This window comes from Ammodytes marinus (genome assembly GCF_949987685.1).
Source record: "Ammodytes marinus genome assembly, chromosome: 16".
Lineage (NCBI taxonomy): Eukaryota > Metazoa > Chordata > Actinopteri > Uranoscopiformes > Ammodytidae > Ammodytes > Ammodytes marinus.
The window spans coordinates 13791231-13808220 of NC_137220.1; the positions used below are offsets into that span (position 1 = coordinate 13791231).

General features: G+C 42.2%; 1 protein-coding gene across 1 annotated transcript in view; it reads right to left on the reverse strand.

The window, feature by feature from the left end:
* Positions 1-2805: 2805 nt before the first annotated feature.
* Positions 2806-16990, reverse strand: part of LOC307262703 (Na(+)/H(+) exchange regulatory cofactor NHE-RF2) — a 35310-nt gene continuing 21125 nt past the window's right edge. The window contains exons 3-6 of the mRNA XM_080043659.1: positions 10945-11160; positions 5784-5937; positions 5220-5338; positions 2806-4667 (exon numbers count right to left, since the gene is read on the reverse strand). Of these exons, the coding sequence (XP_079899785.1) occupies positions 4509-4667; positions 5220-5338; positions 5784-5937; positions 10945-11160 (648 nt within the window). The 3' untranslated portion in view covers positions 2806-4508. The remainder of the gene's footprint in view (positions 4668-5219; positions 5339-5783; positions 5938-10944; positions 11161-16990) is intronic.

Here is a 16990-nt window from a genome sequence, read left to right on the forward strand (position 1 = left end):
AATATCACTAACGTGTAATCGACTTCTGTAATGGTAAATGGACTCCACTTACTGTATAATGCGCATTTTCCTGATTTTTCACAGACCCAAAGCGCTTACTTGAATACATCATGTTAATAAAGCTTGTTGAGTTATAGTGAATGAGGATGGCAAGAGAAAAATATGGTGGAGAAGGAGAGAGGGGGAGTCGTAAAGCTACTGAGTGGAAGATTAGAGCAGAACTTGCAGTACATCAAAGTTAATGATACTGTAAAAAGACACGGATACATCTTTGCAGGGAGGACGAGGTGGTGGTCTATCTTCGGCTGCCGACCTAGATATGTGGGGAACACAGACACACACACACACACACACACACACACACACACACACACACACACACACACACACACACACACACACACAAAGAGCCACTATGCCAGGGTCAACGGTAGCCAAAACACACAGTGTGGGATGAGCCATGGTCTGTTGCTGTATATGTACATGTAAATCACAGCCTACTCACACATAAACCTGCAAACTACTTGGTGTAAACAACCGTAGGCCATCTCCTCTTCCACCTAAAGGACTGCTCTGCTGAAACAGCAGAACCGTGGGAACATGAAGCCATCCGTCAGAAGAGGGACAGAGGTGACCAACATAAGGGTAATCAAGCTACTCATTTCTCGTAATGCACTGAATCCCACACATCTCAGCTCTGCTTACATAAACTGGTTACTTTTCCAGGTTTTCTCACTCAAAATCAAACAAACGCAAAACTTTTTTTGTGCACAGCCGGGTGGCTTTCCTAAATGTGTAGGCGTCAGACAATAAATGGGTGGTTTGACAAGTTAAGCCAAGGTGTGCAAAAACTGGGTGTGTGTGTGTGTGTGTGTTTCCGCTACCCCCACCCATGTGAAGGGTGCTCTCGGGAGAGGGTATGTGCTCCCACTCATCCCTTTTGGCTGTCTCTGGCTCCCTCTCCATTCGAACACATCACTGTCCTCTCCCAGCCTTTTTAGTTTTCCCACATGCAACTTTTCCCTTTTGTTTAGTTGTGTTTTGATTTTTTCTGGTGTGAGCACAAATGAACAAACTCGTTCCCCCCTTCGCTATTCATTTTTTCTGCCCTCTCTCTCCCTCTCTGTGTGCGTGTTGGAGTAGCTGTCCTTATTTGGCTTCCCTTCGAGTGAGTGTGAGTATGAATGTGACTGTGTGTGTGTGTGTTTCCTCCTGACTGTGAGTCACTGCTTGTCTGACTCACGAGCGCTAACAAAAACACACAGTTGCCATGGGGACGCCCTCCCCCCCTCCCCTCCATCTCTGGTTTCTCTCTCTCTCTCTCCTTGCGGGCAGCGCTGCATCCCGGGCAGCCCTGGCACCGTGCCATGGGTGGCACCCTTTAACTTTGAGTGGGATGGTGCTGGCGTGTTGGGAGAAAACAGCATCAGTGGACAGGGGGAAAGATTGAGGAGCCACACAAAAAAACTGAGAATAAAAGTAGGCTATAAGGCAAAAGAAAAAATAACAAAGCAGAGGGTGAAAACCAGTGATAGAAATTGTTTGTTGGGAAAAAAATTGAAATAAATTAAAGTCCAGGAGCCTTGGGAGAATAGGCCTAGAAACCTTAAGGTGCGAGACAAGCAATCATCTATCATCAATAGTAAGTATAAAACGGGCCTGCAATGGCCGAAACGGGCTTAACAGAAAGTGCCCACCTGTGGCTCTATTCTCTGCTTCTGTTCTCTTGCTTTTTACTGCTGTGAAATTGCAGACTGCTTTGAACTGGGGCCTGTCCTTTGAAGTGCTGGCGTCACTACTCGGCCTTGCCACAACCTCCAGGGAGCTTGATAATGTGTCCACGTGCGGCATTAGCCTACATTTTGAGAAAGATCAGGTAGGGCACTGGATGTAGGCCTATTCCCACTATGCTTAGTCTTACTTCCTGGATGCTAAATGCTGGTGGAGCGCCACCTAGTGGGCATATCGTAGGCTACATTACTTGTTTTGTAGGCCCTATTAAAAAAAAAAAATAACATACAGAAAATTGTAGCGTACCTTTTTTGGGGGTGGTGTAGTACTGGACCTTAAATGAAACACAAACACACGCACACGCACACGCACACACACACACAGTAATTGAATTAAGACATAATAAGTCAGTAAAGGGGACATTTTCAATAACGTCTGAACTAGTAACATAAGTTGGATTTTAATTGAGTTGACTTGGACATTGTCAGTAAGCTACTTGAAGGTGCAGAATCAGAGCACTTTTTTCAGCACCATCTTTTCAAGATACTGTACACCTTAAATCAGACTATGGATACACATACGCACATAAATCTTACCTCCGTCACCTCCACCGCAAACTCACAAAACTAAACTTTTGACCTCAGTTTTACCTTTTGTGGGGCCAGAGAGCTGACGGCAGCTGGCTGGTGGAGAATCCTGAGAACAGGCCGAAACTGAAACTGTACTCCAGCATTACAGTAATCCTCAGTGAGGGGAGAGAGAGAGAGAGAGAGAGAGAGAGAGAGAGAGAGAGAGAGAGAGAGAGAGAGAGAGAGAGAGAAGTTAAGAAATCACAGAGGGACCCTCTGATTCATCTTGAGGGGGACATTAATGTGTGCCCTGGAGAGAGAGAGAGAGAGGAAGGGTTGAGATGGGAAGAAAAGAAGGGAAGAGGCAGCAAATGAGAGTCTTTGGAGAGGCCGATAAAAAAGGAGGACGAGAGCGATCGAATACTAAAACAATTTAGTGTATTCAAAGAACTGCCATTGTCACACTTTATTGAAAAAAAACAACAACAGATGCAACCTGCCATACTGTATTCTTTTGGTATACATAAACTTGTTTATGTCAGAACATAAGAGAGTGAGCCCCACTGCACACACACAGTTGTCTGATGTTCAAAGATAAATCAATACAGAGGGTGTTATTGGGTACAAAATACACAAATGCAAGACGTATTACAATGCATCATATTATAACATGGCTTAGATTGCAGCACGGTTAACTTCTATGCACACACACACACACAGACATTGTGCTCCAATTGTGTGTGTGTGTGTGTGCGTGCTTGCATGTGTACAACAGCTGTCCCAATGTGTGTACTAATCCCCAGTAAGCTCCATGGCTCCCACAGTCTCTTTCAGCAGATCCTCCGGAGCATCTCTGACCTCACCGTGTGCTGCTTCTCCTGCACAGCCTCCTTTAAAGCCCTGCTGTGTTGTGTAGCTCAGCACACACCATAACTCCTGCACTAATATGACCAAATATCTTCTCTGCACTTTTGACCCTTAATCTCCCTTCTTTCCTGGTCCCCTTATTAAAGTCAAGAAATAGTTGGTAGTGTAGGGACATGCTCTTAATCGCTTTTCCGCTGAACAGTTAGGTGCGAGATCTGTCTGTGCTGTTAATATGCAGACTCCAGGGAGAGACGGCTCCTGAGTGATATACCGACATGATGACAGCCATAAAACGGTCCAGATAAACAACTAGCCTACTGTGTTTAGTTTAAGTGGAAAAAAGGGCTCCACTTATTTGTGGTGGAAGTCTGCCCTCTGCTGTACACATCAAGCAGGCCATTCCCTTTCTTCTTCTAGCCTACCTTCCAGTTTCCATTGGTTATCAGTAAATACATTTCAGTGGTGCTTCCCTTGTCATTACGCTTATCACGAGCGAGCGCTAATTGACAGGTATAACAGGAATTCTTTTGAAGTATAGCAGGGCTGGTCTGACGATGGATTAACTCTAATGTTGAAGTACACATACATGTAGGATAACAACCAGTACAAACAGACTTCCTTTTATATTTGTCTTTATGGTTATTATTAAGTGTCTCATTGAGCTGGAGGCTGGAGGGTCTCAACTCTTTCACAGTGATCTTCTGCCGTCTTTGGGTTTTCTTTGGACTTGTGGGCTTAAAACTTCCCACTATATCCACAATCATCAGTGTCAACGTGTGAATAATACTCTTTTACAATCGGTTCATGATGATGGGGATACTGTGTTTTTAGTATTTTTTATTCCTTTTTTATAGTGGTTTATATATATATTTTAATATAAAATAACTGTCTCTCCCGCATTTGTTTGAAACCAGTTTCTAGGAGCAGGGGAGAACGCTATACAATTAACGTTGAGAAATATCGAGGGAGGGATTTAGGCAAAAGCGTGAATACTTGTTTGAAAAACTCCCCTCGGATAGCAGTCGAAGTAAAGTTTACTCTTCCTTCTCGGAGCCGAGCACACGCAGTGTTTTGCAGTCACTTATCACAAGTAAAAGTAGGCTATAGCTTTTACAGAGTCTCTGAAGTGGCTAAAAAAAAAGTCTATAAACTTTTTTCTTCCTTTCGTCACATTCAATTCCAGGAAGAAAGTATCTTCTGTTGCACGGATGGGGTTGGTTGTGATTTTGGGGTCTTGTTCCTCTTTGACCGGTTGATTAGTAAGAAGCAATCTCGTCCAGTAAGGAGGGCTTGCAAAGAGCTCACGTCTCTGTCCTTGTGTTTGTTATGAAGCCACGTGTGTCAGAAGTTGCTGAACAGCTCGTATTTCTTCATCCAGTCCATTTGTGGCGCCTTCTTCTTTTCTTTGGCGTGGACCTTCATCTTCTCCTCCGCTGCCGTGGCGCTCAGACCGATCTCTGCAAACGGGTCTGACAGCAGGCTGCCCTCCTCGTCTGCCAGCTGCACGCGACATATGGACAGAGACAGAGAGAGAGGCTTGAGGTGACTGACTTTTCATGGAAATAATAATGAAAATATATTTTTTTATAGCCTATAGCACTTTTCTTAAAGCGAAAGTTCTGTGTTTTTGAAGTGGGGTTGTATGGGGTACTTATGCATAGTTAGTCTGTTCTAGGTCAGCATTTATATAGCCTACAGTATGTGGCAAAAAAAAACCTTTTCCTACTGGCCCCCTCTTCAACAGAATAAAACTGACTTCTGCTACAGCTACCTCTCCCTTAAACTTCTAAAAAATTATTGCGTTGATCGCCATCTCTATAAGTGCAGGGGCTCTAACAACAAATGCTCGATCACCCTTTGTCAAAAACTGTGACCCGAGGATGACCAGTAGACCTCCTTCCACCGATCTTATTGGACGAGGGTATGTTTACCGGGACAATATGTCTCAGGGATGTATTTTGGAGCAAGTCCAATTAAGGCTGTAAAAGTTACTAATAGGATATTACAATCCCCATAACAACCCAGCACCATACATGAACGCCCTACACCCACCTGTGTGCTGTTGCCCTGGCTACTGAGATCAGAGTGTGTGGACCTGAAGGACTGTGTGGTGGAGCTGCCGTTGAGCTGAGGGTTAGGGGAGCCGTTGGATATGGACGGACCATCGTAGTCTGCGAAACAACAAACAAACAACAACACCTACAGAGTGAGGAACATATTATCCAAGCTCACAGGTTGCTATAAGAGACATTACATGTGAATTAGCTGACGCTTTTATCCAGAGCGACTTCCAATAAGTGCATTCAATCATGAAGGTACAAACTGAGAACAGCAAGATTTGCGTATAGCTTCAAATAAGCCAAACTACAAAGTGCACTTACACGTGTAAAATGTATTTTTTTTTAACCATCAACTTATTATCTAGGTGCAGTCGAACGACCTCTAAAACAAAGTGTTTGTTGACAGCCTCAATCTTTGCATTCATATAGGCTACCAGCTGCCTCTTTCTAGCATGATGACACAAACACAACCTACTTGAAAGCTCAAGTTTACAGTATCACCCCCCCAGTATATGCAACACATATTTGCCTTGTGTCACACACATTAAGGCCCCACCTCTGAGATGGCTGACTGTAGGGACGACCCCCCTCCTTTTGAAGTGTTGGTCTGTGTCGGGGTCCACCACCAGCAGCCAGGTCTCGTCTCCTCCTTTCTTTATGAAAGCCACCACCTCCGCGTGCCGCATGCCCTCCACGTTCACTCCATTCACCTGGACAACACAGAGGCCAAAAAGAAAAGGTTTTATTTTACTGGGTAGGAAAGATGGAAGGATAATTATTTTAAGTTTGGAAACCCATAGGTTGAGTTTATTATAGGCTAAATTGATTCAGGCACCGTTGTCTCAATTCAAAAATAAAAAAGTGAAATAAACATAAATAGGTTAAAACAATGTTATAAAGATCCTCAGGATGTAAATATCACTTGTTGCCACTAAACCTTACAGGCACAAAATGTAGAAAATTAAACAAAACATCAAAACTAAATTCAGGGTACTTCACATTCAATTTCAAACTTTCACAAAAACATGTGGCTATAATCAACCTGTGCTGATCCAAATTCCCTCCATAGGGGAACTGGGTCCCTGTCTATTAAGATTTCAGCTTGGGAGTAATACACAACCAGATTCTTTGAAACAGCAAATCTCTCCAGCTCAGTGGATTGGTGGAGTTACATTCACCTTTATTTTGGATACAGCACCTGAATGAACATACAGTACTTTCCATCGCTCATTGTTGTACATAGCCTGTGCTGCCTTATTTGTCCAGTAGGTGAGGCTGTGATTCAGCACAATGTTCATACATTGCATTACGCTGCAACATGTTACCCGAAAAGTAATGTTTTCAATCATGAATTTTTTCCACAGTTATTCAGGGAAAGGGCAGCAACCATTTACCACATTAAAAGATTAGGACCAGAAGCAGCTGAACAGAGGTTTGTTGATGAATATGTGTACATTCACGTGACAATATTGCCCCTTGCCTCTACATACAGTACAGCTCACAAAACACTATAGCCTGTTATTGTTTATGTTGTTTTCAGTGTCCATTGAGGGGGAGGGGGGGCTGTGTGTCATCAACTTTGTCTAGCTTCTCTGAGGCAGGTAGCTTCGCACCAAGCCAAGTTAGTGTTGGTACACAATCAATTATTTATGGCTCTCCTGGGCCACGGTTATAGTGCCGGTTTCGGGTGTCAGGAGTCCTTATGACAAATTCTGCAAACTCTAATTTTTTTTTTGCTTTTGTGGTTGAAATAAAGGTAGAAATTAAGATTGTGTAGGATTTTAGGCATATACATGCAATGAGAAATACTTTTGGGATCTTTCAGGTAAGCAGGGAAGGTGCAATAATATCAACAGAGAGAGAGATAGATAAATAGAGAGAGAGAGAGAGAGAGAGAGAGAGAGAGAGAGAGAGAGAGAGAGAGAGAGAGGGTGAGAACACTGGCAATGAGTTAGAAAGAAATATGAAGGAAGAGAGGAATCAACAGATGAAAATTGGGACAAGCTCCTCTGCTCTCTGTCATATGAAAAATGTGTCTTATCTTCAGGACTTAAGACAGGAACAATAAGACAGACAAGCGAAACATCCACCATCAGTCAGCCGGTGGACACAGACAGACAGTTTGATACAGAGAGGAACAAGCAGCTTTGTGTTCGGCCAAACAGCAGGTGTTGTGTCACGTTTCACTGCCCTTCATTAACAGTCCATCCCACACAAGACAATACACCGGGGCTAATAAAGACATGCTGTCGGAAGGAACCGTGCCCAAGCTAATTTCTCATGGTATCATAACTTAGGGAACCTCTTCAAACTGGTTGTGTGTGTGTGTGTGTGTGTGTGTGTGTGTGTGTGTGTGTGTGTCTGTGTTAAAGTGCATAATGTATATCAAAGTCAGGGGTCTAGCAAACTGAATGGGGTTTTTGTGTGCAGCAGCTGCAGACTATGGATCAAAACAAACAACTTCAAATGCACCCGCACATGTGTGAATATGGCGCGTGTTTGAATGTCGACTCCTCTGTCTGTAGTTCAGCTTTGTTTTTATTGTGATGTTGGACATTGAGATGAAGACTGTTGGAACTCCAGGTCATTGTTAGAAAAGATGACATGGAAAATGCAAGGCTTATTTGTTGCCTCAAATGAATTCAGAAACTAAAAGGTAAACTAGAGGTGGGAAGAATGAGAGGCACATTCGTCAGATCAAAATGTAGATAAAATGGATCGTGGATAAAATGGATAATGGATGATGGATAAAAACTCTTGCACTAACATTGTCAGTAGTATTAATGTCATTAGTTTTGCAGGTGTTTGTTCGTAAATCAGAATTGGACAAACTGAATATCTGACAGCTAAAGAAGAAAAGTAAAAAAAAAAGAGAGAGAGAGAGAGAGAGAGAGAGAGAGAGAGAGAGAGAGAGAAAGTTAAGACATCACAGAGGGACCATCTGATTCATCTTGAGGGGGACATTAATGTGTGCCCTGGATTTTAAGGTTATTCCTTCAAAAGTTGAGACATTTCACTAAAAACCACAAATGTGAAACTCTTGGTGGTGCTGAGGGAAAAAAGTCAGGGGATCACTGAATCCATTAAGATATGTCCTCTCTTATACCAATCCATCTAGAAGATATTACACTGGACAACTGAAAAGTGTGACCTGCAGGAGACCCATGTTAAAAGTCAGGCAATTTTCATAGACATTAGGAATAATCCTCATGTCAATATGAATGTCTCTCAAAAAGCCATCAAGCATAATCATTGTTGAAATGTTTCAGTTCACAGACTCTCTAAAGGTGCAGGGAAGACAAATAAAGAGGGCACACATGCTCAATACTGATATGACATAGAAGTTACATTTTTTGCCCTAGGCCCAGGGTTACACCAGAGGCGCATCAGAGCTGTTTAAGTGCCCCTTGTGTGACCTTAGGGCAAGTGTGGAAGTCCCATAAGCCGACACTAGTTAAGTACACTGGTTTGAAAAAATTACACTTAGGCACTTTGAACAAACAAGGGCAGGGGTGGATGCATGAAATGATGCTGCGCAGGCAGAGCAGGCAGACTGATGAGGCGTTCACTTTTGTCATTGCGTCTGCCAAACATCGGCAGAAAGCTGAGCTCCCGCCGCGGCCTTAACAGAGCTAAGGCTGCTGATACACCTCGGGCGTAATGGGGCATGGTGAGAGGAACAGACAGTGTGAGAGGGAGAGAGATCTGTCATGGTCGTTCACCTCTCTAATAAGCTGATGACAGATAACACAAGGGCTGTCTTGACATATGCTCGGGGACGTGTGCAATTATCACACATACACACACACACACACACACACACACACAGACACACACACACACACACACACACACACACACACACACACACACACACACACACACACACACACACACACACACACACACACAAAAAAAAAAACTAAAAACACAGATTAAGTTATTAAACTGGCATGAAATCACATACAACTGTGATACAGAAAAGCTCTATGCAAACAGTAAACATTTCCTCTTTCACACATAAAAAACAAAAAGGAAAATGTGTGAGTGGATTCTGAGTGTACAGTATACCTTAGTATTGAAGTGCAGTGCTCATCGTTTAAATATTTTTAAATATATTTCTCCTGCATTTTTAGGAACAACTAAACTAAGGTTTATATAATCTGCCCATTGTTTTCTCTATTTATAATGCCATGAAAAAACTCAATACACAGTCTTTAAATGACTTGTTTTCGTCTGAACAAATAACTGAATTTGGCCTATCACTGTCTTGATTACCTTCCTACTTCATTCATTTGTATGTATGTCAAAATGATCCTCCCTTTATGTCTCAATGGAGAGATCCATGTAAGTTCCCATGTAACGATCAAATGCAACATCTGTAAATCAGCAACTTTGAAATGCCAAGACAGTCAACAACATTTTGCCTCTCACAGACTTTTACTTTGTCGAAAAACAGCGGCCGCTCTGCTTGGTGTTCCAAGTCATAGATATGGGACATCAATGATGATTTTCCATGTCTTGGTGCATTTACTGCATACTGTCAACAGTTTATATTTCTGTCAACCATGGATGGATTTCCTATACATTACATTGGATTCAGTGAATATACAATGATAAATCAAATAGAAATGACTGAAAAATTGTGAGTGAAACTTAAAGACGGTGGTCCTTGAAAGCACAAATCAGGAAGCAGTTTCAAAACAAGCCCTGCTCTCAAGTCTTTCCAAGTGGATTTTAAACATGTTGACTGGAAAGTAAGAAATTAATAAAAAAACTCAATTGGAAAAAACTGTCAGAATTATTAGAAAACCAGATATGTTTCTTGACATATTGGGGGGTCCCTAATGAACTCTGTTTAACCCTCCTAATCAGTGGAATCCTGTTTGGCCTGGTCTGGACCATGATGTAGAGCCAGTGAGGGCAAAGGTCATGGGAAGGGTGAATGTTGTGTACACTGACTCGGATGAAAAATTGCTTACAATGAAAATGATGATGATGTTACTGCCTGGATGTATTTTTGCATTTTTTTTTAAACCCGGAGGAGAGTTGACTGCAAACCCACGCTGTTTGTGGCCCATTTCCTCGTCTACTTTTTGGGGATTTAAAAAAAAAAAGCGTTTTAACTTTGAGCTTAAATTGCCACTTAAATGCATGTGGTTCTGTTTACGACAGACACGTCGGACTCAGTAATACTGTCTGAAGTTTAAAGATTGCCTTTGTTATGTTTTCTTCAAGGACCCTCTTCCTTTTTATTCTTGAATCTTTGCTCGCTCGCACGCATGCACACACGCACGCGCACACACACACACACACACACACACACACACACACACCCACACTGCCTTCATTTCTGTCTATATTTTATTGGAGGAGACCCCCTTTTCCCCCCCATGTCTCTCCTTGCTGTCAGCCCCCGCAAATGGACTGATTTAAAACATGCCTCCCCTGTGACCGGCCTCTTCCCTCTCCTCAGTCTGACACTTTATTGAGTCCAGGTTTTCAGGTCCTGTTATCATTAGACTGGTAAGTGCGACTCCTGCCATTTTAATCGCAGCTGTGACGGTGTGTATGCAGATGGGGTCACATCTGTATTCCATCAGAATTGGAGGAGTGCATGGAACATCGCTTTAGCTATAATATAATGAATGAAGTCTTGCTACTTTTTTTTCTTCATATTTTTTGGTCACCCTATATCCACGCTGCGCCTGCCTCACCTCAATCAGCCTGTCTTGTGGCCGGAGCCCTGCGTGGTCTGCAGGCGAGCCCTGGTCTAGTGAGCGGATGTACTGTCCCGGCCGGGAGCGGTCGCTGTGGAGGTTGAAGCCGTAGCCCATCTCAGAACGCACCAGGTGGCACAGGCGGGGGAGCAGCTCGGACGGCTCGAATGAGGGCCGCGACTGGGACTGAGCTTCAGCCTGGGAAAGAGCCTCCTGGAAGAGAAGAGGGAGAAGAAAATGAGTACTTTTGTCATGTCAATCTTAATACTTTTACCGTTTAAAAAAAACTGCAGTGGGAATATAGGTAAACACATAAAAATGTCAAGATTATCGTATTAGTTGATAGTTGTACCAACAAGCAAAGAGGAAACCACAGGAGCTCCATGGAGAGATGAGGTCACTCTAAGCATAAAAAGAATACACCACAAATGTAGTATTTACATTGCTTATTAAGTGTAGAGGTTCAAATTGGCCCAGTAGATGTAATATGATTGAGTGAGTCATAGTGACAGCAGGTGACTGAAACACATAGCTGAGTCACTTTGGACACTTTTAGATCCTTCACCTTTCAAAGCTGTAGGTTTCAAAACACTGTGGGTGGTTGGAGGGTCACTTACAGACAATAATGATTACTGTAGTGTGAAGGAATATAACCTTACCATCATAATGTTTTATGTATAACACTGTGAATGAAAATATGATAATGTGAAAGAATCTTACTTTTGAAACGGTGTAATCCGCTGTATATCACTCGTTGGTAATGAATTAATCTTCCCTCAAACATTTAAAGGTGTAGTCAGCAATTTTGAAGGAACACTCTGTTTGTCAAAATGGCTTGTAGTCAAAATCAGTGAATATTTCCTCACAATCCGCTACCTGCCTGTATTATGTGTGCTGAAAAAAAAATCTGGTGTTAATACACAGGCTAGGCTCTGGAAACAGGCATAATGCTAGCTATGGTGATTCCCCTTTGTTTACATATCGGTGTACAGAGCCTAGGCTGTGTATAAACACCAGATTCTTTTCAGCACGCACACACAGTACGGACAGGTAACGGATCCTGAAGAGATATTCACTGATTTTGATAACAAGCGTTCTCCACAATCACTGTCATATAAATGATGATGGAGTGTATTTACTTCTTTCTGTCCGTTTCAAGCATATGACTTACTGCTCTTACAGCCTGGATAAAGACATGTTATAGAACCTGTATAAACGTACCTCGTGAGCTACAGTGTGATCACACTGATTTCCCACCTACACATCGGCACGTGCAAAAGAAGGGGGGATAATATCTAGCGGCCACGTCTGTAACCTCAGCTGATATGAGATATAAGGCTTCCAGACAGGTAGAGTGGGTGTCGAGTGACCAATCAGTAGTCTATGTACGGTACAACATGTATCGAGCACACATGCCAGACCTGCAATTATATTACAAAACATGATGAGTCTATCGTTTCCGCCGCATATGTGAAGCTACCATCATGGTCCAGTCATGTGCCTGCTAAAAATACATACAGAGTATGTCGGCAGGGTGAAAGTGAGAGAAAGAGAAGACGCTGTTTGTAGTGAGCAAGTTTGTAGAGAGGAGAGAATGGTTTATGATTTTATTCTGGCAGAAGGAAAGAGGACATTTTTCCCCGAAACTGTTTTTCAACTTCTCATGAATCTCCACTTTAACTGCCTGTGCTACTACGGCAAATCCATCTTAGCCACAACAGTCAACACTCAAATTCTACCGCTCGACTGTAAAAAGAAATAAAATAAAAACACAGATGGCAATGTACAATTTCATTTTTAGGCATTGCATTATTTAGGGTAGCAGTGATCATGGCAGCTTGCCCTCAGAATGAGGAGGAGGAGAGAGAGAGGGAGAGGGAGAGAGAAAGAGAGAGGGAAAGGGAGAGAGAGAGCGAGAGAGAGTGAGGGAGAGAGAGCAGCTCTCATGAACCCCTCTAGAGCCTCCCTTTTTTTCTATGGCTGGAGAGGAAGTGCCTGGGTTGGGCAGCAGAAGTAGATCCTTGGAGGGAGAGAGAAATGTATCTTAAATCAAATGTATTAGCGTCTTGTGATCTGCAAGAGCGTGCGTGGGAGAGAGAGAGAGAGAGAAGTGATGCAGCAAGAGGATGGAGGAAGAGAGAGAGAGTTCAAGAAAATAGAACAGTGGAGTTAAGAGCATGCAGAGAGAAGAGAGTTGGAGCAGTGCAGAAAAAATCAAGATGACACAAGTTTCTAGTTAGCGACAATGAGTGCAGGAAAAAGAGTTTGCAGTGGAGCTCCCCTAATGTAAACAGTGAGAGTTGTACACAGCTGGGAGTCATTATGTGGGGGAGACGCAAACGTCTGCCAATCTAACCTCTGACTGCCTCTCAATGTCCGTGCCCCACTAATCACCCCCTGGGGCCTGTGCCATCTCCATCTCAGTCTGGCTCTACCAGGTTAGGTTGCATTCTGGACACTCTAGACTTTGCCTTTTGGTGCTGCAGGGGTTTTGATCAGTTAGAGCTATAAGGTGCACAAAGTTTTGGTTTGGCCCGAGAAGTGAAAGATTTCTGAGTTATATTGTCACAACTGAATAAACAAACTTGACTCACAGAAAAAGTTGGATCCCTGGAACACTGTTTGAAGTTAGAAAGCTACCTTTTAAAGTTACTGTTTCACTGTTGTTGTTTACAGCAGCAGGGCCGACAATTTAGTTTACAAACATATTCTAGTCTTGGTTACTTTGGTTCCAGATTCCTCAAAATGATATTGCTTTGATTTATGATAATAGAATTATTCAATACTAAGAATTACATGTAAAAATGTTTTGTAAACTAAATGCAGTCTCTGCGAATGTAAACAAATCCCCTTAACCTGAAACTGCTTACTGCATCTTTAATTGTGTGTTTGCACATGACTCTGTGGGTGTGTTTTGCTCTTTGCAGATAGTTGATGGATGGACAGCAACATTTCAAATTGTGTGTAAAAGCCCAAAAGGACAGAGACTGATTAGAAAGATTTCAATAATGAAGAGTGTCAGCCATAGAGGTCTGGAGTTAACACACAACCTCTCTGACACCGAGAGGCCACCAAATGACATGCAGTGTTTGTTTGAAGAGAGAGAGAGAGAGAGAGAGAGAGAGAGAGAGAGAGAGAGAGAGAGAGAGAGAGAGAGAGAGAGAGAGAGAGAGAGAGAGAGAGAACAAATGTAACATTTTTCCACTTTGTCAGCAAACTAGCTTGTCATCAGGAAGGCCGTCAGTTATCTCTTTCCAACATTTTTTTTCCCAGACAGATGCCAATGGAAGGAGAAGTAGTAGGCAAAAAAAACACCACTGAATCCATGTTTTGTTCCAGGCGTATGAATGCAACGCTGTTCAAAACAAGTTTGCATGGAAAATCCTGCAATAAATCAGGGTGCGTTTCTATAAGGGAAACAATATGGAACATTTCACGCCCACAGCAAAGCAGACACAGGGGAGATGGAGGCTCAAACACAACACATGCAGTAGAACGCAAGCAGACACACACACACACACACACACACACACACACACACACACACACACACACACACACACACACACACACATAAACAAACACTGTGCGTGTTTTACCATTACAGTACAAATTCTGTTTTTTTTATAAATGTATATTACTTCATCGTTAATGTCTAATGTGTATTTTTTGCAGTAATTGTTCATGGCTATTTTGCAGTACTTGTCACTGTTGGGTAGTTTCCTTTAAAACAATGCGTCATATTCTGCAAGACCATCATATGTTATAGCATCGCTGTCCATTTTCCAACCACGCATCTTTTAAAAGGCAACTTCTTACAAGCTTAGAAACACAGCCTTGCATTTTGCAGCTATTCCAAGGGGTAACTTAAGCTGTTAATGTAAAAAGTACACCATTTCCATCAGAAAGGTGCTGGAGTAGAAGTACAAAGGTTGCATACAATGGAAATAGTCAAGCAAAGTTCTAGTACCCTACATGTGTACTTAAGTACTGACAGTACATGTCCTTAGTTACATTTCACAGCTGACATGTAGGGACCTCCTAAACGTGGCACACTGAGAGGTTGTGCTGTCCCATGAATTCCTTTAGCTTCCTGTCACAATCAGCCTTTGTTTCTGTCAAGTCTCTGTGTGAAATATGTGGGCGAGAGAACCGTGCACACACAACACACGTGTTTGACTCTGTGGTTGGGTAATGCAATTTAGTTACATGAGAAATTAGTCTCTTTAATTTTATTATTTTTTAAATAAACTTGAGCTCAAGTCATGCACATTATTTACTGTTCACTTAACACCAGCCCCCTTAGTTACTGTTGCTATGCTACTGATGATTTTAGGTTTCACATGGCATATAAAGAAATAATAATGTAGGCAGACTTTTTAGTCAATGGGTCCTTGACTTCAGACAGAGGAACACAAAGGAAGGTTCTCATTTCTAATTGGTGAATGTACATTTTTCAGACTAGAAATTACACTATCGCTACCATAGCTAGCTAGCCTCTTTAAGTTAATTGTATTCCCCTTCATTTGGACCACAACCTGTGGGCTACCTTTGGTATCCGGACATGCTTGAATGTTTCGTATGCTTTTGTTAATATTATTTTTTGATGTTTTTCGCTTTTATTAGACAGATTTGGAGAGAAGAGAAATGGGGCAAAGATGGAAGGACATGCAGAGAACCACCCACGGGTTGGATTCAAACCGGGTCTGCTGCGATGAGGTCTGAGCCTCATTGGGGACGCTCTTACCGCTAAACCAAGAGCACCTCTGAATGTTCGATTGTTTGGATGTTTAGAAACCAATTCATCATGAAGCAACCTTTAATGTATGAATAGAATGACTCAATTTGACTTTTTTTTCAACTTTCCCTTTTTAATCAGAATATAGTAACAGTCGTGTGTCAACATGTGTTTGTGACTGTAACTGTGAATCTTAATAGGACCAGTCAGTGTTTGTAGGCTGCGTATAAACGAGAATGAAGACGTACCAGTTCACAGGTTAAACCTGTCTGTCTGTCTGTTTGTCTGTGCACATGGACACATGTGTATATTTCCCTCTGCATGCGACCTCTGGCAATGGCACTGTCCATTGATGAAACTGGATAGCAGCTTGTTGAATAATTGAGCGGTGGCCTATTGCCATGGGTGGATTATGACTGCCGTTAACCCTTTCACAGCCAAGGATCACTGGCTCACTGCTGGCCCACTACACAATGAAGTGTGTTTGGGCATCCGTGCATTTGTGTGTGTGTGTGTGTTTGTATTTGATGTGTGTCTTTTAAATTGCAACAAAGAAAGTTTTAAATCCAGTGTGTGTGTGTGTATGCGTGCTTTCACTTTCCATCAGGGATTATCGTTCACTTAATATCCCTGTTCTAATAAATCAGGAGGTCAAGTTTCCTCTGAGCCCTAGGCAGTTTTTCCTGCTGAGTTTGCAGGTATTGCCGGTCTGAATCATGATTTAAGAGTGCCACGAAAGAACTATGAGGAACTATATTAATTTTTAACATCTGTATGGTGCAAATTCATCCACAGTTGTGGATAAATGGCCAATTTAGTGACCAAAAACACTGCAATATTTTGTGCATCTACTGAACAAGCATATAGCTACTGGAAAACTGACAATGAATAGATGGCGAATTATAGACACAATAAAAGCATGTTATCAATGCAAATTAAGGAGGAAAATCCATTCATCAGTGGCCCTTATGTCATTTTATTTTTCTATTACTTTCCATAATACGACCATGGGTTCTTCCATGACCTGAAAAAAACTGTATCCCGCTTTGTTTATGTTATTTCTCAGTTTGGAAAAATTCTACTGGAGTCGGCAGACCGTTTTCTAGCTGGAACTGCATTGTAGAAATGAGCATACAGTAAGCCTATTGTGTTCAAAACAGCTGAAAACATTTACTTCTACTGCATTAAAATGCCAATCAAGTGGGAGGATACAATTGAATGTATTCCTGTAACAACTGACAACTGTCCAAACAATTCAAGCATTGTACTAATGCTGCGCTTTAATAGCTCTTCCCTGTGCATCTT